The 27687-nt window shown below is 43.6% G+C and overlaps 2 protein-coding genes across 8 annotated transcripts in view; one reads left to right on the top strand and one right to left on the bottom strand.

The window, feature by feature from the left end:
* PECR (peroxisomal trans-2-enoyl-CoA reductase) overlaps nt 1-6562 on the bottom strand; it is a 43498-nt gene extending 36936 nt beyond the window's left edge. Inside the window, 1 exon segment of the mRNA NM_001133827.2 lies at nt 6387-6562. Within this exon segment, the coding sequence (NP_001127299.1) occupies nt 6387-6510 (124 nt within the window). The 5' untranslated portion in view covers nt 6511-6562.
* Nucleotides 6563-6630: 68 nt separating this feature from the next.
* On the top strand, nt 6631-27613 carry TMEM169 (transmembrane protein 169). 7 transcript variants are annotated; one of them, XM_009238073.4, is made up of 4 exons: nt 6640-6743; nt 7505-7644; nt 20667-21063; nt 24755-27613. In XM_009238073.4, the coding sequence occupies exons 3-4, from the start codon at nt 20793-20795 to the stop codon at nt 25375-25377; spliced, it is 894 nt and encodes a 297-aa protein (XP_009236348.1). In that variant the 5' UTR covers nt 6640-6743; nt 7505-7644; nt 20667-20792; the 3' UTR covers nt 25378-27613. The 7 variants fall into 7 exon arrangements, with proteins under 7 accessions (XP_002812871.1, XP_009236348.1, XP_054405784.1 ...); XM_054549812.2 differs by having other exon boundaries at nt 6661-6737; XM_054549810.2 differs by having other exon boundaries at nt 6676-7339.
* The last annotated feature ends 74 nt before the right edge of the window (nt 27614-27687 follow it).

Consider the following 27687-nt stretch of genomic DNA (forward strand, 5'->3'; position numbering starts at 1 on the left):
ATACTTGGGAGGTTGAGGCAGGAGAATCATTTGAGACAGGAGTTCGAGGCTGCAGTGAGCTATGATGGCACCACTGTACTCTAGCCTCGGTGACAGAGCAAGATCCTGTCTCTAAAAAACAAGACAAAACAAAGAAAAAACAAGACATTTAAGTAGAAAAAAAAACCATTACAGAGTGGTAAGAATACTGTGATCCCAATTTTGTAGAAAACAAAATATATATACGTGTGTATACATGTGCACATTAAATTTGCAGAAAATCACCAGGAAGGGAATTCAGAAAAAGGGCAGAACAAGTAAAGCTCATTTTTTTCTTTTATACGCTTCTATACTATTTTAATTTATTGCAAACCTCTTACGCTACCTTACAATAAACTAGAAAAATATTATATATAATCCTTGCCTTTCATGCTAAATCATTTGAATAGACTTTATTTTTGTTTATATGTAGCTAGAGACATGCAGAAAGCTCAGCTGACCTGGTTAGAATACGTATAGAAGCAGCTTGTGGATAAGGAGTTCTTTCAACATCAGAGGCTTGTAGCCCCAGTATGCTGCGTTCCTGCTTAGGCTGATACTGATCCCTTTCCATCTTCAACTCAGAATACTACATTTATTCAGCACCTTCTTGGTCCCTGGTGTTGGTAACAGGCTAGTTAGACTAGACTAGAGAAAGAAAAAATGCTGTCTTGGGTCATAATTTCCACCTGCATTTCCTAATTGCATTTTATCTACTATACCTAATTTATGTTCTACTGTAGTAACAGAAAGTGAATGATTAACTTGAAGATAAAAAAGAGATTTGATATGAATTCAACTTGATGATGCTAGGTTTTCCTCGATGAAATCAGGTTTCTCTCTGCCTAACAGCACCTGTCAAAGGTACAAAGGAGATCTAATTCTGCCTACAATATCCTCCTTTTGTGAGCTAAAGCTTTCTGTGTCCTCTCAGAAAAAGGAAAAGTCAAAATCCTGTGGAAGTGAAAGACATTGTTATATAAACCCAAATTGAGCAAAAAAGAAAATGTTAGCCAATTTTTTTGTTTTCTTTTCTTTTGAGATGGAATCTCACTCTGTCACCCAGGTCAGATTGCAGTGGCGTGATCTCGGCTCACTGCAACCTCCGCCTTCTGAGTTCAAGCGATTCTCATGTCTCAGCCTCCCAAGTAGCTGGGACTACAAGCATGTGCCATGCCACCACATGTGCCACAATGTTTAGAAACAGAGTCAAGCAAAGATTTTCATGCAAGGATGTAGTCTTGAGTAGTGAAAAAATGGAAATTACCTAAAAATCCAGTATGAAATATACATGCTTCCATTTAAATATCTTGCTATTGTTTCTGGGGCAGTGGCTCACGCCTGTAATTCCAGCACTTTGGGAGGCCGAGGCAGGCAGACAACCTGAGGTCAGGAGTTCGAGACCAGCCTGGCCAACATGGTAAAACTCCATCTCTACTAAAAATACAAAAATTAGCCAGGCATGGTGGCACACACCTGTAGTTCCAGCTACGTGGGAGGCTGAGGCACAAGAATCACTTGAACCTGGGAGGCAGAGGTTGCAGTGAGCTGATGTCAAGCCACTGCACTCCAGCCTGGGCAACAAAGCAAGATTCCATCTCAATAAATAAATAAATATCTTGCTATTGAAGACTTACTTGGAGAAATGCATACCATATTATTGGGAAAAGTGGAATTCTAAACCTAACAGCATTCCAATTTTACTTTTTTTTTTTGAGATGGAGTTTCGGCTCTTGTTGCCCAGGCTAGACTGCAATGGCGCCATCTCGGCTCACTGCAACCTCCGCCTCCTGGGTTCAAGCGATTCTCCTGCCTCAGCCTCCCGAGTAATTGGGACTACAGGCGCCCGCCACCACGCCTGGCTAATTTTGTATTTTTAGTAGAGACGGGGTTTCTATGTGTTGGTCAGGCTGATCTCGAACTCCCAACCTCAGGTGGCCGCCCACCTCGGCCTCCCAAAGTGCTGGGATTACAGGCGTGAGCCACCGTGCCTGGCCCAATTTTATTTTTAATAAAAGATATTTGCCGGGGCACAGTGGCTCATGCCTGTAATCCCAGCACTTTGGGAGGCCAAGGCGGGCAGAGCACAAGGTCAGGAGATCAAGACCATCCTGGCTGACACGGTGAAACCCCGTCTCTACTAAAAATACCAAAAATTAGCCAGGCGTGGTGGTGGGCGCCTGTAGTCCCAGCTACTCTGGAGGCTGAGGCAGGAGAATGGCTTGAACCCGGGAGGCGAAGCTTGCAGTGAGCCAAGATCGCGCCACTGCACTCCAGCCTGGGTGACAGAGCGAGACCGCCATCTCAAAAAAAAATGCATGCGGGGCCGGGCGCGGTGGCTTACGCCTGTAATCCCAGCACTTTGGGAGGCTGAGGTGGGCGGAGTACAAGGTCAAGAGTTCGAGACTAGCCTGGGCAAACATGGTGAAACCCCGTCTCTACTAAGAATACAAAAATTAGCCAGGCATGGTGGCATGTGCCTGTAATCCTAGCTACTCAGGAGGCTGAGGCAGGAGAATCGCTTGAACCTGGGAGGCAGAGGTTGCAGTGAGCCAAGATTGTGCCACTGTACTCCAGCCTGGGCAACACAGCAAGACTCTGACTCAAAAAAAAAAAAAAATGGATTATACATGCAAAAATGGACTGGAAAGAAGTTTATAAGATTTTTAGCCATTTTTCTGAAAATAATGTTAATTATGAGTAATTAAAATTGTCTTCGTCTTTTAAATATTTTTTAGTGAACATCTAAATTATCTTTGGTTACCATTGTGATTCCAACATCTGGCATAGTATGAAGTAAAAAAGAAAACACCTGTATTTTTCGTTAAAAAAAAAAAAAGCAAAAACATCATCATTTTAAAAACCATGCCTCAAAGTTCATGCCAAAAAAACATAATTCACACCAAAAAAACAAAACCAAAACCAAAAAACAGTGGCCTTCTGACTAGAAAGAAAACTGGAGGCTAGGCACAGGGCCTCCATGCCCGTAATCCTAGCACTTAGGGAGGCTGAGGCAGGCAGATCACTGGAGGTCCGGAGTTCAAGACCAGCCTGGCCAACATGCCAAAACCCCATCTCTAGTAAAAATATAACGATGTTGTGGAAATAGCCATTAATTCTGGCATAAAAAAAAAAGAGGAAAAAGTAATTATAAAAATGATTTTTATGGCCAGGCCCGGTGGTTCACAGCACTTTGGGAGGTCAAGGGGGATGGATCATAAGGTCAGGAGTTCAAGACCAGCCTGGCCAACATGGTGAAACCCCGTCTCTATTAAAAATACTGCTCAGGAGGCTGAGGCAAAGAATTGCTTGAACCTGGGAGGTGGAGGTTGCAGTGAGCCGAGATTGTGCCACTGCACTCCAGCCTGGGCGACAGAGCGAAACTCCATCTCAAAAAAAAAAAAAAAAAAAAGATTTTTAATATTCTTTCACTGAAGGAAATCCATTTCCAATACAACAAAATAATTGTGTATATATATTTTTAAGTATATGATGTCTTTTTCTCAAAAGACACTCCACCACTTTCATCGGAATCTCAGAGAGATTCATATCTTCCAAAAGATTACAAGACCAATGTCCTAATGTTTTAGTTTGTGGTAAGAAAAATACAGTCTATTGCCTTATTCCAGGGGTGTAGTTTTTGGCCAATGCATACTTATGCAACAGGATGAACATTCAAATAGCACACTTATGCAACAGGATGAAAGTTCAAATACATAAAAATCTATTAAAAATCCTTCAAAGTGGACTAGGGTCCTACGAATCTGCTGAGAAGCCTAGTATCTGACCTTTGCATGAATTGATAACTGATTCTGATTTTCTTACAGATTTTCCTGAAAGAGGATAGGGTTTGGTGTTGAGAATAAACTGGACAGTAATGGTGATGAGGTTACATCATGGCCTTACTAGGAAATGTTTTTGCTTTTTTTTTTTTTAACTAAAAACATAGATTTTTTTTTAGTTCATACTATGCCAGATGTTGGAAACACAATCGTAACCAAAGATAATTTAGATGTTCATTAAAAAATATTTAAAAGACGAAGACAATTTTAATTACTCATAATTAACATTACTTTCAGAAAAATAGCTAAAAATCTTATAAACTTCCTTCCAGTCCATTTTTGCATATGTAATACTTTTTTTTTTTTGAGATGGAGTCTTGCTCTGTCACCCAGGCTAGAGTGCAGCGGTGCGATCTTGGCTAACTGAAACCTCTGCCTCCCGGATTCAAGCGATTCTCCTGCCTCAGCCTCCTGAGTAGCTGGGATTACAGGCACACACCACCATGCCTGGCTAATTTTTGTATTCTTAGTAGAGACGAGGTTTCACCATGTTTGCCCAGGCTGGTCTCAAACTCTTGACCTTGTGCTCCACCCGCCTCAGCCTCCCAAAGTGCTGGGATTACACCGCGCCCGGCCCTGCATGTATATTTTTTATTAAAAGTAAAATTGGGCCGGGGACGGTGGCTCACGCCTGTAATCCCAGTACTTTGGGAGGCTGAGGCAGGCGGATCACCTGAGGTCAGGAGTTTGAGACCAGCCTGGCCAACATATAGAAACCCCATCTCTACTAAAAATACAAAATTAGCCTGGCGAGGTAGTGCGTGCCTGTAATCCCAATTACTCGGGAGGCTGAGGCAGGAGAATCGCTTGAACCCAGGAGGCGGAGGTTGCAGTGAGCCGAGATGGTGCCATTGCAGTCCAGCCTGGGCAACAAGAGCAGAAACTCCATCTCAAAAAAAAAAAGTAAAATTGGAATGCTATTGGGTTTAGAATTCTACCTTTCCCAATAATATGGTATGCATTTCTCCAAGTAAGTCTTCAATAGCAAGGTATTTATTTATTTATTGAGATGGAATCTTGCTTTGTTGCCCAGGCTGGCGTGCAGTGGCTTGACATCAGCTCATTGCAACCTCTGCCTCCCAGGTTCAAGCAATTCTTGTGCCCCAACCTCCCAAGTAGCTGGGACTACAGGTGTGCGCCACCATGCCTGGTTTGTATTTTTTAGTAGAAATAGAGTTTCACCATGTTGGCCAGGCTGGTCTCGAACTCCTGACCTCAGGTTATCTGCCCGCTTTGGCCTCTCAAAGTGCTGGAATTACAGGCGTGAACCACTGCGCCAGGACCAATAGCAACATATTTAAATGGAAGCATTATATTTCATTGTTATTGATTTAACTATTTCCCTTATATTGGATTTTTAGGTAATTTCCATTTTTTCACTACTCAAGACTACATCCTTGCATGAAAATCTTTGCTTGACTCTGTTTCCTTAAATTCCTGAAAAAGGAATTACTGTCATAGAGCATAAACATTGTGAAGGTTTTTGGATCTTTTTTTCCAAATTTCCCTCCAGAAAGTTTGTAATAATTTACATTCCTGCCTTCTCATTCCTGCATCAACACTTCAATTTTTCCCAACATTTCAAAATTTTGTTAGAAAAATTAAATCTTACTGTTTTATATTTTATTACCAATAAAGTTGATTATTTTTTCATATGCTTCTTGCCTGTCTGTAGTTCTTCTTTTGGAACACTTAGTCCACACCATTAGTCTAATTTTTCTATCAGTGTGTTGGATTTTTTCTTTATTTGTAAGAGCTCTTTATGTATAAGGCTGTTGGCCGAATCTAGTGGCTCAGCCTGTAATCCCAAAACTTTCGGACTCAGAGGCAAGGCAGGAGGATCCCTTGAAACCAGGTGTTCAAGACCAGCGTGGGCAACAGAGTGAGACCCTATCTCAAAACCAACAAACAATTTATCTTATGTTGCAAATATTTTTCTTCATATGCCTTTAAACTTTATATTTTTTTTAATTCAATGAGGATTTACACTTTCATACAGGTAGATTGATTTATGTTCCCCTTTGTGGTTTATTCCCTCACTTATGTGTTTACAAAGGCCTTCCTTCACCCAAGTTAAGGTAAATATTCAGCATATTTCCTTGCTGCGGTTAAGAGATGTGAGAAGATACTATGAGAGACTCTTATTATGTTTACAACTTTTTCCAGTTAAATGAAGTCTTCCCACGTTTCCTAATCACTCACTTTAAGCATATAGAATGGATTAATTTTAAATCTGAATATAAAACTAATTGCACAGCATGTTTCACTGCTCTTCTTACTGCCTACCTGGGGCACAGTCTCTTTGGCCTGAGTGGTCTCTTCAGTTTTTAACGAGTGACTCCACAATTCCTTAGGAAGAGCTGCTCTCTTCTGTCTCCCTGGTGGTCGTAATTTCGCCCACACCTGCCCCCTCTTTGCTCTGCAGCTCCACACTCCCTCAGCCCCGCCGAGAGCTCCTGGCTCCCGACTCCAGGTTACCCCAGGTCACCACAGCCACGTCTCTGCACCAGCGGCCCGCTTACGTACCCAGCTCCAGAAGCTCCTTCACGATGGCTTTTCCGATGCCCGTGGCCCCGCCGGTGACGATGGCCACTTGGCCCTGCAGCAAACCAGGCGCCAGGTAGCTCCTGCCCTTAGCCCAGGAAGCCATCCCTGCAGCTAGGTGCCAGAGCAGCTGAGCGCTGGCCCTTCTGGTTCTCAGGGACATTCGAGGCGGGCGGGCGGGCAGGGCGGTGCTCGAGCCCACGTGACCACCAGGACCCCGCACCCTCCCCGGCCCGGCCCCGCCCGCCGGCCGCGGCAAAGCCGCATCCTCCCGGAGCAGAACCGCTCCCCGCCGGCTGTCCGCAACCTCCGCCAGCGTCGGTCCCTGGGCAGGTGTGGGTGAGACTGCTCGTTCGTTTCTTTAAATTTCGATGCCATTGGGGAGGGTGGAAGGGAAATGCAAAAAAAAAAAAGAAAAAGAAAAGAAAGAAACAAGCAGGGTGTGCTCTATTTCAAAAATTCAATCCTCAGGGCTGAAGCTCTCACGATTAATTAAAATTAAATCTCCAGTGCAGCTGGAAAAAGAAAGGCTGCTGCTCGGCGCCCTCGCTGCGCCCGCCTGCCGGGGTCAGACGTCGGCGATGCTGGGGCTCCAGGTGCTGTGTGCCGCTGCCTGGGAAGGGGAGAAAGGGCAGGCTTAGCTGAGGGGGAGAAATGCGGCTTTCAGATCCTTTCACCCTTCGGGAGGGAACCCGGGAAAGAGAGTGAAGGGGAAGAGGAGATGCGGTTGCAGTTTTCCACAGAACCAAGAGAATAAACGATTTAAAAAATAAACTCAGGCCCACCTCCGTCTCACCTCCCACTCCCCACCCAAGAATCAAGGGGAAAGATCATCTTTACCAGGTTTGAGACCTGATCCATTTCAGCTGAGCTGCATAGCAAGTCCAGAAGAGGATCTTTCATTGAAGGGTGCACACTTCCTGCAAGATGCATCTGTAGGTGTTTGAGATCATGTCCTGTAGTTCATTCCTTGTGCAGGAGGGTGAGCCCGCTGAGGATGGGGAAAATTTCTCGTCTGTGTTATGGTGCCCAGTAACAGTGATTTATTATTCAGATCTGCTCCTTATTTTTCATCTTGCTTCCCGCTCTCAACCCACCAGAGTGAGATTATACCTGGACTGGCCTACTGAGACTTCACCCTAAGAACTTGGTCGAATGTGCCGGTTGCTGTGGTCTTAACAATCCAGATGGGATGCTATTTCTAAGGCTGTTGGCAGAGTGTTGCATTTTTCCCGGACAGGTATTAAAATAATATAAAGGCAAATAAATGCCATCATCCTTTTGTTGGACCTACCACCTAGGATTCACAAAGCCAATTGGAAATGGGTCTGGTTGACAGAGGAATCAGACATCACTTCCTCCACCAGGTCCCACCCACCAGCGAGGCTGCAGTTCTTGTTGGACAGCTACACTTCCCTGTTGCTCCATCCTCTTGTCCTTCTCTGATCTCTTTTTAGAAACACTTCTTCCTCTATCTTTGTTGCTGACAGATTCAAATCTACACTCATTAAAGGAAGGAATAAATCTCCTGGTTACCATTTGCTAGATAGTTTATCCAGGAATCACTTAACTCTACTACTTAAGTCAATTCTGTAGTTAGGACCAAATTTTTAAAATTACAACGCCATCACCTCCTTTAAAACAAAGTAAATTCAAACAGGAAAGCTCAAAGTATTGTTGCAGAAAAATATAACTCCTCTTGGTTTGATCCCAATGACAAAGTATTTTTTTTTTTAAGGAAAACAAATATTGATTCAGTTCTGAGGGGTATCTTATTCAAGAGAAGTCCAGACTTTCTTTCTTGTGGGTGGGGACACTTTAAATTCTTTTAAATGATAACTTTATTGAAGATATAACTTAACATGATTTATGCCCTGGTCTGGACCTATAGATTCTTAGAGGTGTGCCAGGGTGGGTCAGTGGGAAGCTGGCTGTGCTGCAGCTTCCGTGTGGCTGCTGAGTAGACTGAGAGTGGGATTCTGATGTCTTCCAGTGAAACAGGGACTGGGGGCTGCAAGCCGGTTATGCCCACTGAGGATGACAAGGTGCCATTCCTCAGCTGCAAGGAAGTTGCAGGATGAACAGTCAGAAGGCGATTTTTCATGATCCAGGCAGAACCTGTGATTAAGAGAGTTTTGGGGTCTCTTCAAGCAATCTTTTGTTTAAAATTAGGAGGCATGATCTCTTTGCCTCTGCCTCTGACCTCTGTCAGGGTTTGAAAGTCCACTAATCCACTAAGTTCCAGGCCAAAAGGCGTGGAAGCAGAGCAATAGATCTGCTGCTTGGAAGCTCTTTGTTTTCAGATTTTAGTTCTGCCTCTGGTTGAGGCATCTCTTCCCAAGGCAACCACGCCATGCTGCATTGACCACTCCTTTGGTTGAATCAAATGCTGCTCTTCCCTGTGCTCTGCGTCACTGCCCTCTTTATCCTGGGGAAAAAGGCATTCCTGTGGCCAAGGTCCTCCCACACCCCCGAACCTCTCCCCACAGCTCTGTCATACCCCATTAGCAATGACTGCCTTCAGCTTCCCACCCCTCCCCCACCCCATCTGCCTGGTAACTTTATTTTCTCCCCTCTGCAAAGCAGCTGCTAGCTCAGACTGACAGGGGCTTGTGGGATTCTCAACATTTAGACTCCCAGAATCTCAGTGCTGAGAGAATGTCAGTGAAGCATCTGGTCCTGCCCCTACCTTGAAGCAAAACTACCTAGCAATTGTGCCATAATGAGGCATATAAAGGAGCTTATTGATGTCTTTTTATTAAATTTCTCCTTAGTCTCAGGCTTTCACAAAAATAAGCTACTCCTGAGTTGCTACCACTTCACCCAGTCACTTAAAAAGATTTATTGAGCATCTATTTGTTGGCCTACTTCTATGGTATCACTTCATAGGGCTTAGAGTCTAGTAGAAGAGCTATGCAATAAATAAGTAAAAGAAAAATAAATAATGACAAATGTTGGTAAGTCTTACACAGGAAACAAGCTGTTGTGATAAAGAATAATGAGAGGCAGAGCAGAGAGTCAAGTTTTTAGTTCGGGTGTCAAGAAGGGCTCAGAGGAGGAGACATTTGAACAAGGACTCAAAAAAACAAAAACGAGCACACAAAGAGGCAGGGGTGGAGCGGCAGAGCAGCAAGATAGACAGCACTTAAGAAGACCTCAAGCATTTGGAAGCATTTGGTGCTCTTGAGGAAGAAATACACAGCCAGTGTGATTGGAGCATAGTACACCTACTATGGTGGTACAGATGGGGTGGCAGGATGGGGAGGTCCTTAGGCCACATGGACTTCCACATGTATAACAGTAGGAAGTTACAGGAGGATTTTAAGCAGAAAACAGCCTGATTTTCTTTTTTATTTTTATTTTTATTTATTTATTTATTTATTTGACATGGGGTCTGGCTCTGTATCCCAGGCTGGAGTGCAGTGGCAGAGATCTCGGCTCACTGCAGCCTCTGCTTCCCAGGTTCAAACAATTCTCCTGCCTCAGCCTTCCGAGAAGCTGGGACGACAGGTGCGCGCTGCCACGCCTGGCGATCTGATTTTCTTTATGTTTTGAAAAGATGTTTCTGGCTGGGTGCCATGGCTCATGCCTGGAATCCCAGCACTTTGGGAGGTGAAACCTCATCTCTACTAAAAATACAAAAATTAGCTGGGTGTGGTGGCACACGCCTGTAATCCCATCTACTGGGGAGACTGAGGCAGGAGAATCAGGTGGGGGAGGTGGGGGTTGCAGGAAGCTGAGATCGTGCCACTGCAGTCCAGCCTGGGTGACAGAGTGAGACTGTCTCAAAAAATTAGAAAAATTAAGTAAAAGATGTTTCTTACTGCTGAGTGAGGAATTGATTGGAAGGCAGCAAGAGTGGAAGCTGGAAGATAGGAGCATTTTTTTTAGAACCACAGTTAAGAGACAGTGGCCTCCTAGACCAGAGGGGAAGCAGTGGAGATGGGAAAGTTGGGTGGATGAATTTAAGAATTATCTGGGCCGGGAGCAGTGGCTCATGCCTGTAATCCCAGCACTTTGGGAGGCCAAGGCGAGTGGATCACCTGAGGTTGGGAGTTCGAGACCAGCCTGACCAACATGGAGAAACCCCGTCTCTACTGAAAATACAAAATTAACTGGGCATGGTGGTGCATGCCTGTAATTCCAGCTTCTCAGAAGGCTGAGGCAGGAGAATCGCTTAAACCCAGGAGGCAGAGGTGGTGGTGAGCTGAGATCACACCATTGCACTCCAGCCAAGGCAACAAGAGTGAACTCCATCTCAAAAAAAAAAAAAAACAAAAACAAAAACAAAAAAAGAATTATCTGGATAATTTTTTTCAAGAGTGGCTTAAAAGCAGTTATTCTGAGCATGAGTTCCAGAGTATGAGCATGTTCTTAAAAACCTGTTTTCCCCCCTACAATGACCAAGAGTACAGAGCTAATGGTTGATTGAAGCTAACACTCTGTAATATCACATTTATAATCTTTTTTTTTTTTGAGACAGAGTCTCGCTCTGTTGCCCAGGCTGGGGTGCAGTGGTGTGATCTTGGCTCACTGCAACCTCTGCCTCCCGGGTTCAAGCGATTCTCCTACCTCAGCCTCTGGAGTAGCTGGGATTACAGGTGTGTGCCACCATGCCTGGCTAATTTTTGTATTTTTAGTAGAGGGGGTTTCACCATGTTGGCCAAGCTGGTCTCAAACTCCTGATCTCAAGTGATCCACCTGCCTCGGCCTCCCTAAGTGCTGGAATTACAGGCATGAGCCACCGTGACCAGCCTGTTAATAATCTTTAGACTGGAAGTGGAAGTGGAAGATGGGCACAGCTTAACTGCCAGAGAAAAGAACAAAGTCCTCTCTCTTCTCTCAAGTCTATTGATTAAAGCCTTGGAAATTGGATAAAATTTTCTTTTAACCTCTCTCTTGTGAAATCTAAAAGGAAGGAGAAATGTTTAGAACCTGCTTCTCAGATCAAATACTTACAGCATAATAAAGTATACAAAAATGGGGAAGAGAATTAAGCCTTCTTTCTTAACAGTTGTTTATGTCATATTTCTGGTAAGATATTTTCTGTTCTCTGTCCTATGAAATCAACAAGTACATACTGACTTTGTACTACATGTCCAGCCCTGGGGTTTTCCCATTGGTGGTTAAGAAGAAGAATAAGACAGTTCTTAATCTCTAGAACTTTGTTATCTACCTAGAAAAATGAATGAAAACTCATGATGCCATCTATAATCTATACAATGATATGAAATGCTGCATAATTAAGTATTAAGTGTATGGTTCAGATGGCAAATGCTATTAAATTACAAATAGAAGGAGGCAAAAGAAAGGGGATAGAAACTAATATTTATGAAGTGTCAGTCACATATTAGGCATTTTATACTGGGCCATTCATTGAATTCTAACCATACACCTGCAAGGATGGGAGGAGAGGATATGCGGGCTGGGGTAGTCACAGAAGGGGACGTGAGCGAATGAGTCTGTCTTGAGCCAGGCTTGAAAGAAGTGGAGAAGCGTGACAAAGATGAAGAAACCAACATAAGCAGATATGTTGAGTAGTCATGTTGTGGGAAAGGGAAGGGGAAAAATTGCTACTGAATCCTAGGGTGGGGTGCAAATATGGAGAGCCTCAAACACCAGACAGGCCTTCAGATATATTTTAGTCAGTAATGGCAAGACAAAATAAAAATATTGTTTTGTTTTGTTTTGTTTATTAATCACCATTAATATGGTAAAAAATCGTAGAGGAATGTCTTCCATTTTAGAATGTCTTCCAGTTTAGAGGAAGTAGTATGAAGGCTGTATTCTGGCATATGGTGGTAGTAGAAATTCAAATGAACAAATTAACAAAAAGATTTCATAGGAATGACTAGCAGGACTTAGAGACTAATTATGATTAGGTATATGGAAATATGTCCTTAATATAGGAAAGGGGTTCATCAAAGAACATTCTAGAAGTTTATAGATCTTTGCATAAATGTTGGCGGATAGTATGGCACAATGAAAATAACATGGGCTTTGAAATTAGCAAACCTGGGTGTCAATTCCAGCCCCACCACTTACTAGCTATGTAAGCTTGAGCAAATTTCTCCTCTAAATGGGAATAATAAAAGTACATACTTCATTGGTTTGCCGTGAATATTGAACAATATGATTATTGTAAAGTACTTAGAGCAGCACTTGGCACACAATAAACATCCAATAAGTTTCTGTTGTTACTATTATTAAGTCCAAGTGTCCTCTTCTGCAAAATAATACTTGCTTCATAAAATTGTTGTACCTAGGCAGGCATGGTGGCTCACACCTGTAATCCCAGCACTTTGGGAGGCCGAGGCAGATGGATCACTTGAGGTCAGGAGTTGGAGACTAGCCTGGCCAACATGGTGAAACCCTGTCTGTACTATAAGTACAAAAATTAATTGAGCATGGTGGTGCACGCCTGTGGTCCCAGCTACTCAGGAGGCTGAGGCACGAAAATCGCTTGAACCTGGAGGCTGAGGTTGCAGCGAGCTGACATTGCACAACTGCACTCCAGCCTGGGTGACCAAGCAAGACTCTGTCTCAAAAAAAAAAAACAGGCCGGGTGCAGTGGCCCACGCCTGTAATCCCAGCACTTTGGGAGGCCAAGGCGGGCGGATCACAAGGTCAGGAGAGCAAGACCATCCTGGCTAACATGGTGAAACCCCATCTCTACTAAAAAAGAAATACAAAAAATTAGCCAGGCATGGTGGCGGGCGCCTGTAGTCCCAGCTACTCAGGAGGCTGAGGCAGGAGAATGGTGTGAACCCAAGAGGTGGAGCTTGCAGTGAGCCGAGATCACGCCACTACACTCCAGCCTGGGCGACAAAGCAAGACTCCGTCTCAAAAAAACAAACAAACAAACAAACAAAAATTGTTGTACCTAGAACAACTGTGCAATATCTAGCACATAGTGTTGCTTAATAAATATTTACTGAAGCTGGGCACAGTTGCACATGGCTGTAGTCCCAGCTACTCGGGAGGCTGAGGTGGGAGGATTGCTTGAGCCTAGGAGTTCAAGTCAAGCCTGGGCAACGTAGAAAGACCCCATCTCTAAAAATAAATGAATACGTAAATATTTTTTGAATGTGTAATTAAGTGAGATAATGCATGTACTGTATAATCAACACAGAACCTACCAAATTACACAATTGGTAAATTCCATAAATGTTGTGGAGTTTCCTTCTTTATCCCTTTCTCCTTTCCTTTCCCCCTTCTCCTTTTTTCTTGGTAACACTGAGAGGTTCTCTGCTGTAAATAAAGATGAGTTTGGTTTGAACATGCTTTGCTAAATAATTCAATTAGAAAATATTTGCCAGGCTATTGGAGATACAATATTGAGATCTACATTTGGGTGTTCTTGGCATAGAAGTGGTCCCGCAGCTGTGTGCAGGAAGGCTGTATATTTTAACAAGAGGAACACAGTGTGTGGTTGAGAATAGAGGACAACAAATTAAGAATCGGGCCTAGAAAACACTGGCAATTATGGGTTGGAGAAGGCAGATAAGGGAGCAAAAGAAACAGAAGGAAGGTTTGAGAGGTAAAAGAGAATGAGAGTAGAAAGTTAAAGGAGGTGAGGGAAGGTTCAAGAAAGATTTGGAAATTAGTGGAATCAACAGCTCTGGTGTGACAAGGAGAATAAGAATGGTGAAGTGGTCACTGTGATCACATCAGGGACTTTCAAGACTGTTCCTCACCAAAATGAGTGGATCTGTCATCAAATGAAGGAGAAATAGGGTTTTGGACAGCAAACAACAAAACCAAAAAACCAAAAACCATCAGCTGTTCACTGCAGCTACTACCACTTGACTACTTCTATTTTTCATTTTCATTACTTTCATTTTATTTTATTTTACTTATTTTATTTTTGAGACAGAGTCTCACTCTCTCGCCCAGACTGGAGTGCAGCGGCACGATCTCAGCTCACTGCAACCTCCACCTCCCAGGTTCAAGCGATTCTCCTGCCTCAGCCTCCTGAGTAGCTGGGATTACAGGCGTGCACTACCACACCCAGCTACTTGTATTTTTAGTAGAGACAGGGTTTCACCATGTTGGCCAGGCTGGTCTTGAATTCCTGACCTCAAGTGATCCGCCCATCTTGCCCTCCCAAAATGCTGGGATTACGGGCATGAGCCACCACACCTGGCCTTGACTTCTTCTAAATCTTGGTGGGGAAATCCTGGACTTTAGAGTTATGCAAGTATAGAATTAAACCCAAGTTCTCTCACTGCTGTATTTAACGCATTGAACCTAATAGGTCAAGTGAGGAACATAGGACCTACCTGTCAAGCTTGTTGAGAGATGCAAATAAGAAAACATCTATAAAGAGTTTACCTTACAGCCTGACACATAAGGCTTGATAAATGCTAATTTCCTGGCCTATTTCTCAACTTTGCAAGTGACTTGCGCGCATGCGTGCGTGCGTGTGTGTGTGTGTGTGTGTCTGTGTGTGTACAGAGGTTGGGAGTGGGGAGAAAGGGCAGAAGATTGCAGGATGAACTGGTTATGAGTGGCTATAAACTATTTGATAGAAAAGCTTGGTTGGAGAAAAATGAGATATCAGAGAGAGTAAAGTGGCAAGGTAAAGTTATTTTTTTCTAGATAAGGAACTCTGAGTTTGAAGGCAAAGGGGAAAGAGCCAGTAGAAGGAAGTTGGAGCTATTGGAGAAGGAGGAAATCAAGGATGAGGAAGAGGTGGGGATCAAGAGTCAAATTGGGGTGGTCAAAGAAAATACCTGTTTTCAGACCACTCATGCTGGGGAAGGCCAGCCACTGTTGTAAGGACACTCAGATGGCCCATGGAGAGGCCCATGTGGAGAGAAACTGAGTGAGCATTATGTGAGTGAACCATCTTGGAAGCAGATCTAACCTCATTCAAGCCTTCAGATGACTGCAGCCCTGACATCTTTACAGATCTTGAAACAAAACCAGCTAAGCCACTCTCACATTTCTGACTCAGAGAAACTATTTATAGGAATCCCACAGAATTTTTGAGAAAATTCTATTCACAGAACACTAAAAGGTTCAGAAACCATAAAAACAAAAAAACGCTTTTGGACCTCCAAATTCTATAGGCAGGAAGCAGGTAGAGAAGACTACTCACCACCCAGCTAAGGCACTCCCAGTTTATTGACACACATAATTGTGTGAGATAATAACTTTTTTATTGTTTTAAACCTTTACTTCTTGGGTAACTTGTTACATGGCAACAGATAATTCATATTCTTGTACTGAGACATCTGATATATTCCAGACTTGCAGGAAACTAACAGTAAAAAGGATCCCCAAATTTAGGAAAACACTGTTTTTACGGTAGCCATGATAACAAGTAGCCACCAGAACTAGTTTTAAACATGTTCAATCAACAACTGCCTAAGTGAATACATTTTTGAAAGCCAACATCAGCATGCCAGACCCTGATTGGCCAAAAGTCAACTCACACTAGTGTGAAAGTCAGCCAAACAGGGACAGAGCCACTCACCTGATTGACTTTCAGAAACAAAAGACTGACTGGATGGGTTAATTTCCAAAAACATCTTTGCTGAGTGTTATGGCATGGTTTGTGTTCCCCCCAAATCCATATGTTGAAATTTTAGTCCCCAAAGTGATGGCATTAGGTGAGGCTTTATGTCATGAGGGTGGAGTCCTCAGGAATAGGATTAGTGCCCCCATAAAAGAGACCCAGAGGCTGGGCTCAGTGGCTCGCACTTGTAATCCCAGCACTTTGGAAGGCCAAGGCGGGCGGATCATGAGTTTGAGACCAGCCTGGCCAATATGGTGAAACCCCATCTCTACTAAAAATACAAAAATTAGCTGGGCGTGGTGACATGTGCCTGTAGTCCCAGCTAATTGGGAGGCTGAGGCAGGAGGATTGCTTGAACTCAGGAGGCAGAGGTTGCAGTGAGTGAGCCGAGATTGCACCACTGCACTCCAGCCTATGAGACAGAGTGAGACTCCATCTCAAAAAAAAAAAAAAAAGAGACCCAGAGAGCTAGTCAGCTCCTTCAGCCACGTGAAAACACAGTGAGAAGTCACCATCTATGAACCAGAAAGTGAGTCCTACCAAACCCCTAACCTTGATCTTGGATTTTTTGCTCCCAGAACTGTACAAAATAAATTCTTGTTGTTTATAAGCTACCTAGTCTATGGTATTTTCTTATGGCAGCCCAAATGGACTAAGACACTGAGGGAGATTTTTGTTGATCAATTGAACAGGTTTAAAACTGGTTCTACTGTCTACTTTTTGCCATGACTACAAAACAACCCATCTTTTCCTAAGTTTGTGGGAATGTTTTGTAGTCTCAAAGGATAGTGTTCTAACTGTAGGGAGATGAGGAAATCATGTTTCAAGGTAAATCAAGGACAGTGTCTCTGTCCTGTGACTACTGTGAGTAGACATTGGCTGGGCACCTTTCTAAAATGAGCTGAGCCTGAGGCAAAAAATAGCCCCCTAAGGTGAATAGCCAGGAGCTCACCCTTTACATTTCATATTTCTTATCTAAGGTTTTAATGGGAAGTTCAAAAGTCATCTCTCTTTTTGCCTCTGATAGGATTGTCCCTCTCCTCCATCAGCCAACAAGATGATCATGTTTATCTTTTATATCCCCAAGAGACTCCAGAGCTTCTCTTAGCTACTATTTTCTGTACTAGTCTGTCCCTGGGCTCAGGAAGCTCTTCCTGTTATCTAACATTGGCCTCTCCCATTGTGCACAACCAAATCAAGAGTGTCGAACACTATACCTTTTCATGTTTTTTTTTTTAAATTAAATTAATTTTTTTTTGAGTGATTTGTCCGCCTTGATCTCCCAAAGTGCTGGGATTACAGGCATGAGCCACCGCACCCGGCCACTTTTTAATGTTTATAAGGCCCATTAATAAGGGTCATCATCTCCATGCATGTGTTCACTTTGCCCTGCCACATCTTCCTAGAGCACCACCCCCTCAACAAAGAGAGAGGAAAAGGGAACAAGAAGTATGAGGTTTGCAACTTGCCTTCTCACATGTACTCTTTAACATTTCTGTCTCCCTTCTGAACATCTGGGCACATCTTCAAAGAAGGAGTAAGGAGTACAGAACATAAACCTTCTCCCAGCTCTGAAGCTCTGGTCCTTTAATCTCCTCGGGGTCTCAACCCCTAGTTTGAAAATTCATACTGTATAGAAGGGCCAAGGAAGGCCCTTCACAAGCTGCCTCAGAAAACTACAGAGAAAAACAGATGATCTAAGTAGGAAAACATGGTGGATTAGGGTGGCCTCCCAAGCTGTGATCATTGCACCTTCAAGTAAGTACAAAGTGGTTTGTTCAGAGGTCATTCCTACCATAGAATTACCATGATGCAGCTTTCTGAGTGTCAGTGTATAAGAGGACTTGGACCAGGGAAAACATTTTTGTATTAAACATAGATACTTAGAGAGTAGAATTAGAAATGTATGTATATACACATTTGTATATATATATACACATATGTATAAGTACATATATAGATATACATATATATGTATATCCTGGAACTTAACGTAATAATAAAAAGAAGTGCGTGTGTGTGTGTGTGTGTGTGTGTGTGTGTGTGTATACAACAAAACCTGAAAATCTTCACCTGGGGGTGGATTGCGTTCAGCCTCCACATTCAGTTTCCTCTGGGTAGAGGTCCGCTGTCCTCTGTGTAGAGGCCACTTTGGTAGAAGAGCCCTGGTCAAGCTCATTAATGCCCAAGGCCTGCTCAGCATTCTAATGGTTGGATTAATTGTCCTCTGGAGTTATTTACCTTGGGAGGGCTCTCTCCCCTGCTTCTTCCTGTATACATCTTTGTACTTTTAGACACCTCAGCCAAATGAATCTCCTGGTCCAGAAAGCCCCATAGATAAGAATTTAAAGATAATGGCGCTCATTCTGCCCCTAGTACACCCCCCAGACAAAGTCAGGCAGTGGGGACATAGTGAAACCTGCCCATTTCATCCTGTGGATCCTACCACTAAGATTCCCAACTGTGTCGCTGGGTGCCTGATTTAGTCCAGGCATTGGGTTAAGTGCCCAGTTATAAAGTTAATTTAGATCCAACACCTGCCAATCCAATGGAAAGACAAAGAAAATCAACAGAGGCCAGAGGAAATACTGGGTGAGAGGGCAGCAGAGGAGAGCTCCCCTGCCTGGAGGGGGAGAAAAAGCCATTCCATTGGGCTTAAAATTCACCTGAATTTTAGAAACATTGAAACAAGAAAAAAATATGTATTCTGGCATTTTAAGAGATATGATATACAGTCCTTCCTGTCACATGGTAATTACCAAAGATATATAAATTTGCTTCAAAATGAATGGAGCCTAGTGGAATTCTAGAGCCTAGTGGAATTTTTGCTTCTTTCTTCTCTCCACTGCCCCACTCCCATCCACTGGGCCAGAACACTAGACATTGGGAACATTTGAATACACATGGGAGGAGAAGAAGCTTTATTATTGGGAATAAAGGGATGGCAAATGGTGTACATGTGGCAATAAAGGAAAGGCTCAGAGAGCACTGAAATACAGTGAGGGATTTTGGAGTTGGGAACAAAAGTAACAGCCAGTAACCTGGAGTTGCTGAAGAGTGTACAGCCTCGAGGAGTGTGGGGCAGCAGGGTTGTGAGTAGAAGCTTGCGATTCTGAATAATATGCACAGTTATTTGAAAAGTGGGGAATTTTTTGGTAAATAGCTTGGAAACTTTTTATATCCATAGCAGGTGCCACTATAGTTCATAAGTTATTTTTCACAGTATAAATGCCAATAATATTGCATAACAGCAGGACCATTTGCCTCTTTCACTAGGATTAAAACTGGGTATGTTAAAAGTGCATGAGAGTATTCTAGCTAATAAATGAAGAAGTCAGAGAAATGGAATATCATTTTGTAACCCCCAATGATTTAATGTGTATAGTCAATGGCCATTAATGGGCTAACTTCACAAAAAGAGTCAACCAGACATTAGGGGACTTCTAATGGAAGTACAAACACCACCTCTAAAATTGTCTTGCCAAACAAAACAAACCATCAACCAAAAAAATTTCAATGTGAAATTGATCAAGACTTTCTATTAGCTATCAACTCATAACACAGAGTTCAGAGGAATACACTGTGGGAATGCAGTCAGCAAAACCCGGGCTATGAGAATCTGCAAGATAAATGACCCGCTTTCTTTAACAAATAAGTTACCAGGAAAAAAAAATGAAGGACAGATATACAGACCTGCACTATCCAGAACAGAAAGTGGAGAAACAATGTTATTTTAAGGGTGAAAGTGAAGCTTCTCCACCGCTCTTCCAGCATGTGATAGGACAAATCCCAGTAACTTTTTGAGATTGTGGGCTGACAAGAAGCCAGGAGACAGATTTCCTTTACAGAATAGCAAGGTAGACATGGTTGGTGAGGTTGTACCATTTGAGTGGCTTGCTTAATGTTGTATTTATCCATTTGAGTATAGTTTTAATGTATGATTCAATAGCCAGAAGTCTGGAGTACTGGTCCCAGCCACCTATGGTTCTTTTTTTTGACAGAGTCTCACTCCGTCACCCAGGCTGGAGCGCAGTGGCACAATCTCGGCTCACTGCAACCTCTGCCGCTCCCACCCCCACACCAGGCTCAAGCGATTTTCCTGCCTCAGCCTCCCAAGTAGCTGGGATTACAGGCACTCACCACTACGCCCAACTAATTTTTGTATTTTTAGTAGAGATGGGGTTTCACCATATTGGCCAGGCTGGTCTCGAACTCCTGACCTCAGGTGATCCACCCGCCTCGGCCTCTCAAAGTGCTGGGATTACAGGCGTGAGCCACTGTGCCCAGCCTACCTGTGGTTCTTAACTCTCATCTACTGGTAAGGCTTCCTCACCCAACTTCCTTATACTCTGCATGCTCCAACTAGAGGCTGATTTATACACAAAAATCAGTAACACAAGCAGACTATGCTAACTACTTATGTATATAAAATAAAGAAACAATAATTGTTGACTTTCATATGAATAAGGAAAATGCAAATTATGACAACAATGAGATATAGTATTCCTTCACATGGGTTTTGCCAAATATTATGTGTTTGTATAAATGACAAAAATATTACTGTAGCGAAAGTTTATTCACTCTCTATTATAAGAGATTTAGATTGCACTCCCAAAATAAAGTATTGCAAGAAGTAAAGGGAGAGGAAGGCTTCTGCCAAGTTGAGGATCCTTTCCCACATTCATGTCCATCTCACCCCATTTGCTTCCTGTTGATGGCTTTGCTTTCCTATCTTTCAGGTGGAATGCATCCTTGGGACATCTTTGCATAGCCCCATCTAGGAAGAAGTTCTGTGATGTGTGAACTGTGAGTTTGCTCAAACAAGTCCAACTCTTTATAAGACATAGGTAGATATCAGGTCTGGGATGGAAGAACCAACAGCAGTAGAAGGCCAGGTCCAGCTTCCAAGCCCCCACCATGGCTCTCTCAGGAAGGCTGTGGCTGCTGCCCTGGCGCTGGATGGGGAATCCACAATGGGGCGCAGGAAAAAGAAGAGGAAAGAGTCACGCCCAGAATCCATCATCATCTACCGCTCAGACAATGAGAAAACAGATGAGGAGCCCGGGGAATCAGAAGGTGGAGATCAGCCTAAAGAGGAGGAGGGAGATGATTTCCTAGACTATCCTGTGGATGATGGTAAGTCTCTCTAGCCCACTTGTTTAAAGCCATGGGAAGGAAACCAAAAGGGCATCTTCCAGAACAGACAGGCATATGCTCACTGACCTATTTCTTCTTGATGATACATTTCTTCTTGCAATATTACCACCTTTTATTTATTTATTTTGAGACAGAGTCTTGCTCTGTCACCTAGGCTGGAGTGCAGTGGCGTGATGTTGCCTCACTGCAACTTCCACCTTCTGGGTTCAAGCGATTCTCCTGCCTCAGCCTCCTGAGTAGCTGGGACTACAGGCATGTGCCACCATGCCGGGCTAGTTTTTGTATTTTTAGTAGAGACTGGGTTTCACCATGTTGTCCAGGTTGGTCTCGAACTCCTGGCCTCAAGTGATCCACCTGCTTCAGCCTCCCAAAGTGCTGGGATTATAGGCATGAGCCACTGAGCCTGGTGCAATATTACAGTCTTCATTCAACAAATGGTCAGTATTTACTGAGCACCTATTACATTTTTTTCTAGATGATACAGAAATCTCCACCCTTTCAGAATTCCTAATGAAATGGAAGAGGCTGATTTATACACAAAAATTGGTAACACAAGCAGACTATACTAACTACTTAATGTATGTAAAATAAACAATAATTGTTGACTTTCATATGAATAAAGAAAATTATGAGAAAATTTGTCAGAAGAAAATCATACGGCAAATTATGAACAACAATGAGATATAGTATTCCTTCACATGTAGGCTTGCCAAAAATTGGGTAAAATATGATTACCTCAATATGAGCAAATGGATATACTTCATGCACCTTAGTGAAAGTGGAAGCTGTTTCAACCACTTTGTGGAGGAAACTGGTCAACATTTATTAAATATTTAGTAAAATTCACAGTTCAAAACATGCATACCTCATGGCCCAGAAATTCTCAGTATCTACTCCATGAAACTTATGCCCATGTTATCCTTGTATAAGGAGGCATATATAAGAACGTTTGTTGCAGCTAATGCAACCATGATGTGTTTGTATTAAGAATTATTGTGGAGGCTGGGCACGGTGGCTCACACCTATAATCCCAGCACTTTGGGAGGCCAAGGCAGGCAGATCACATGGGGTCAGGACTTTGAGACCAACGACAGGAGTTTGAGACTGGCCAACATGGTGAAACCCCATCTCTACTAAAAATACAAAAATTAGCTGGGTGTGCTGGGGCATGCCTGAGGTCCCAGCTACTTCGAAGGCTGAGGCACAAGAATCGCTTTAACCTGGGAGGTGGAGAATGTGTGTTTGTAGAATGCAGAGGTTGCAGCAAGCCGAAATCCTGCCACTGCACTCCAGCCTGGGTGACAGAGCAAGACAACATCTCGAAAAAATAATAATAATTATTATTATTGTGCAGCCGTAGAGAGATGAGGCAGATCTATTTGTGTAGATGGATAGATCTCTAAGACATGTGCTCACAGTGAACAAGATAAGCAATTTCTCTGCTCTCCTTCAGTTGACCTTCAGGGAAAGACAGATAGTGAACAAGTCAACAAATGAAAGATACTTTCAGGTAGTAGTATGAGTTCCAAAGATGACAAAACCACGCTGATGGGAAGATGAGTACTGGTGGAGGGTGGAAGGTGGTGGGGGAGAGACTGCATGGTTGCAAAAGGCTTCTCTGAGGAGGTGACATTTGAATTGATCCAAATGACATGAAGGAGCCACCATGAAAAGTTCTAGGGCAGAGTTTTTGGAGGAGGCAGAACAGCAAGGGCAGAGCCCCTGAGGCGAGAGCAGCTTTGGCTCATTTATGGAAAGGAGTTATTTCAGTGTAGGGAGTGTAGGGGATAAGAGGGAGGATGGTGAGAGGAGGACAGGAAGGTAGGCAGGGGCTGGATCATGGTGGCCCTTGCAGGTCTCGGTAAAGAGTTTGATATTTGTTCCAAGTGCAAGAGGAAGTCAATGGAGGACTTTTAAGCAAAGAGACATCATCTTGTTTATATTTGTAAAGGATACTCTGGCTTCTCTGTAAAGAATGAATTATAAAGGTTAAGACTGGATGCTGATGGGAGACTATTGTGTCCCTGCAGCCTCAGTAGCACTAATGGAGAAGTTCGAGTGATAGCAGGAGAAAGCTGGAGAAGAGAAGCTGGATTCAGGATGCAATCTGAACTTGCTGATTGATCAGACTCAGGGAGTGAGGGAAAGAGAGGAATCAATAATGACTCCTGGGTGATTGACTGGAATGACAGGGAGGGTAGATGGTGGTGGTGTTTACTGTGATGAAGACTGTGAAAAGACGGGGCTTGGGGGACTGCACATTCCTTTTCTCTGGGTAAGCAGAGTCCCTGCCACTATCCAGGGCCCTGCTCTTTAGGTGGCTTCATCTTATCTCTCAGTTGTGGGGCAAGGAGGCCACAGGGCCCAAGGTCCATGCCTACCTAAAGCCTGTATTTTCCCATCCCCACCCAGACTTCCAGGGTGGCCAGCAGATGGCTGTTTGGTTCTGTGTGGGTGCATCGTGTGTGTGTGTGTATGTGTGGTGCGTGGTGTGCGGTATGGGTGTGGTGTATATGGGGGTGTGTGGGCTGTGTGTGTTTTATGGTGTGTGTGTGTGTAATGTGTGGTGTGTGTGTGGATAGGTGTGGGTGGTATGGTATGGGGGAGTATATGGTGTATGTATGTGTGTGCGGTATGTGTGTGGTGTGTGTATGTGTGTGGTATGTGTGGTGTGGTATGTATGGGTATGTGGTGTGTGTGTAGAATGTGTATATATGTGGTGTGTGCATATGGCATGTGGGTGGGTATGTGTAGTGTATATATGTGGAATGTGTGGGGGGCAGCATTTGTGTGCATGTATGGTGTGTGTATGTGTAGTGTGTGTGATGTGTATATGTGTGTGTGGTGTGTTATGTGTGTATGTTGTGTGTATGTGTGGTATGTATGGGTATGTGGTGTGTATATGGTATGTGTATGTGTTGTATGTGGTATGTGTGGGGAGGTTGTGTGGCATGTGTGTGGTGTATGTGTTATGTATGGTGTTTGGTATATGTGGTGTGTGTATGTGGTGTGTATGTGGTATGTGTGATGTGCACGGTGTGTGGTGTGCAGTGTGTGTATGGGATAGTGTAGTGTGTGTATGTGGTATGTGATTGAGAGGTGGCGTGTGTGTGTGTGTGTAGTATGTGAGAGGGTGTATGTGTATGGTATATGTGGGATGCATGTGGGTATGCGTGCAGCCCCTGGATGTGAGGGCTGGATCAGGCATATGAGGGACCCCCTCTCAGAAAGCACAGAACTAGGCGTGAGAAGGGAAGGGGGTGGCCGTCCATCAGTCCAGTATCTTCACAGCACTTGTTACCTGGAAATAGGATCATCATTTACATCATGTCTGTATCAAAGTTCCTCACACTCCTCCATGCCACAGAGGTTGTGCCAAGATTGAGGCCCCAAAAAGCGGAGAGAGTACATGAAAAACAAGTTTAACCTACCTCACAATTTTATCAGGGCCCAGGCACAAGGAGTGAGAGTTCATGTGGAAGCAATAACACCAGTGGTTGCCCTCCCGAGGGAGACCCACTCAGTCTGCCATTGAATCACTGACTCAGGACTGTGCCAGATGCTGTAAAAAAGGCTACTCGTGTCCTCATGCCCAGCCTGGGAGGGTGCGACATGGAGATGCAATGCCCACTCTTCTGATCTTGACTCTCACCTCCTTTGTACCCTGCAGATATGTGGAACCTGCCTCTGGACAGCCGCTATGTCACCTTAACTGGGACCATCACACGAGGGAAGAAAAAGGGTCAGATGGTGGACATCCATGTCACATTGACAGAGAAAGAGCTGCAGGAACTGACCAAGCCTAAAGAGTCATCAAGGGAAACGACGCCTGAAGGAAGAATGGCCTGCCAGATGGGAGCTGACCGTGGGCCCCATGTGGTCCTCTGGACGCTGATCTGCCTGCCTGTGGTTTTCATCCTCTCTTTTGTTGTCTCTTTCTACTACGGCACTATCACCTGGTACAACATCTTCCTCGTGTATAATGAGGAAAGGACCTTCTGGCACAAGATCTCGTATTGCCCTTGCCTCATTCTCTTCTATCCAGTGCTCATAATGGCCATGGCTTCTTCCCTGGGCCTCTACGCTGCTGTGGTCCAGCTCTCGTGGTCCTGGGAAGCATGGTGGCAAGCTGCCCGGGACATGGAGAAAGGCTTCTGTGGCTGGCTCTGCAGCAAGCTGGGTCTGGAGGACTGTTCTCCCTACAGCATTGTGGAGTTGCTTGAATCCGACAATATCTCAAGCACTCTATCCAACAAGGACCCCATCCAAGAAGTAGAAACCTCCACGGTCTAAACTCCCAACAACTTACTCCCTCCTCTGGCCCCAGTAGCCTATATATCATCTTAAAATTCCAGCAGATTCTTTCTTTAAATTACCCCCTACTCTCCGCAGTTCTTCTGGGAAACCAGAGTCCATACTGATCAGTTTTACCATCTTGAGGGTTCCAGGAGGGCAGGGAGCAGACAAGCAATTGTGCCAAAGCAGTTCATCCAATGGACAAACTCTTTTTGATTCCCTGCCCTAAAATCACCATTTATCTAGGACAACGGAACTCTGCTGTGTGTCGTTTTGGGAGCCTGGAAGTGTTACTGGTGCCTGGAACTGAGGGGAGTATGTGAATAAATGTGTCAGGGAGAATAAAGAACCTCAGGGGTAACCACATCCACCAAGATAATAGACAGGGATGGAGTGAGACATTTAGGAAGCTGGAGTACCACAGTGTAGCAGAAGGTAAAGATTTGTGTGTATCATTTAGATTTAGATTTAGCTGCATAGAATTAAAACCCTAAAATATCAGTGGCTTAAACAAAATAGAAGTGTATTTCTTTCTTGTGCAGAAGAAGTCTGGAGGCAGACCATCCTGGGACCCTGTGAAGTAATCCAGGTCCCAGGCTTCTTCTATTTCTCTACCATTAGTAGGATGTGACCCTTCTCACCCTTATCCCCAACATCCCAGTGCTGATTACATCTTCAGCCATCACATCCATGTTTCTGATAAAATAGAGGAAAGGGCAGAGAAGCACACACCCTTCCTGTTCAAGGAGACTTCCCAGAAGTCCCACTCAATTCTTCTTATATCTCATTGGCAAGACCTCAGTCACATGATGTCATGAGCAAAAGAGGCTGGAAATGTAGTTGTTTGGCTGGGTAGCTATATTCTCAGCTAAATATTGGGTTCACGCTAATTGGCAAGAAAAAGGAAGAATGGTTATTTGGTTTTTGTTTTGTTTTGTTTTGCTTTAGAGACGGAGTCTCACTCTGTTGCCAAGGCTGGAGTGCAGTGGCACTATCTCGGCTCACTGCAACCTTCGCCTCCTGGGTTCAAGCGATTCTTGTGCCTTGGCCTCCCGAGTAGCTGGGATTACAGGTGCGTGCCACCATGCCCGGCTAATTTTTGTATTTTTTTTAGCAGAGATGGGGTTTCACCATGTTGCCCAGGCTGGTCTTGAACTCCTGATCTCAGGTGATCTGCCTGCCTCAGCCTCCCAAAGTGCTGGGATTATAGGCAAGAATGGTTATTTTGGTAGGCAAGTCAGAATCTTTGCCTCACAATGATTATTTAAATACATTCAGAACCCCAAACTGCTAATATGGTTTTATTTATTTATTTATTCATTCGTTTATTCATTTATTTATTTAGGCCTGAATCTTACACAGAGAATTTATATATAGATATTAGCTACATATACTTTGAATATGCTATACATAGATATTAGCACCTCATGTACTTTGCAATTAAGCTTCTGTAATGTCATGTGATTTGTTTTTGGAAAGGAATAGTGGACAGGAGAGTACAATTTATAATAGTAGCATAACTCTTTGTCCTGGTGGTGGAGGTGGGACGAGGTGGTGATATTTAACCTAGATTAAAGACCAGGAAGGGAGGAATTGCATCTGCCAAAGCTTCCTCCAACAGAGATCAGTAGCCCTAAGCACAAAGAAGCCAGATTTAGCCTTCAGTTGTTTGGCAAAACCTCACTAAGAGCTTTACTCCCTCAGACCTTTCTGAGTTTAACCACAGACATGATCTTTGCTGTGCTGAGAAACTTGTGTCTTCCTGGCCTGTAGGGAGAGTAAACCAGATTAATACAGATTAACAGACTCTGAACTTAAAAAAAAAATCACTCCTAAGGGTGTCCTTCTAATTTCAAAATATCAACTCCTAAGAGGTCAGCAGAATTTGGAAATCTGGGTCCTTATAAGAATAGCTGGTGCTCTTTTCTTGTTCATGTCTCAAAACAAAGCTGTTGAAAGAACTGCTGCGATGAATCAAACCAGAGGAGTTGGTCATGCTCCCCCCAGAGAGCCCCGGACATTTGCCTGATGTATGGTGCTGAGCTCCACCTTCAGAGGAACTCTCTCTCTTTTTTTTTTTTTTTTTTAAATAACTATTATTAGCTTGACAAGAAAAAAAAGTGCCCAACAGATTTAGTGTTAATCTTGGTGCTCTATGGTGCATTTGCAGAGATATGAACAATTAAAATGAAGACAAAGGAAATAAAAATAAAGTCTGATTAACATTTGCTCATTTTGTCTTTGAGACTCTTCAAAATTGCTTTGAATGCTATGGTTTGCAGAAAAAGGGTGAGCATGATGGCTGTC

The sequence above is a fragment of the Pongo abelii genome, chromosome 11, assembly GCF_028885655.2.
Source record: "Pongo abelii isolate AG06213 chromosome 11, NHGRI_mPonAbe1-v2.0_pri, whole genome shotgun sequence".
Lineage (NCBI taxonomy): Eukaryota > Metazoa > Chordata > Mammalia > Primates > Hominidae > Pongo > Pongo abelii.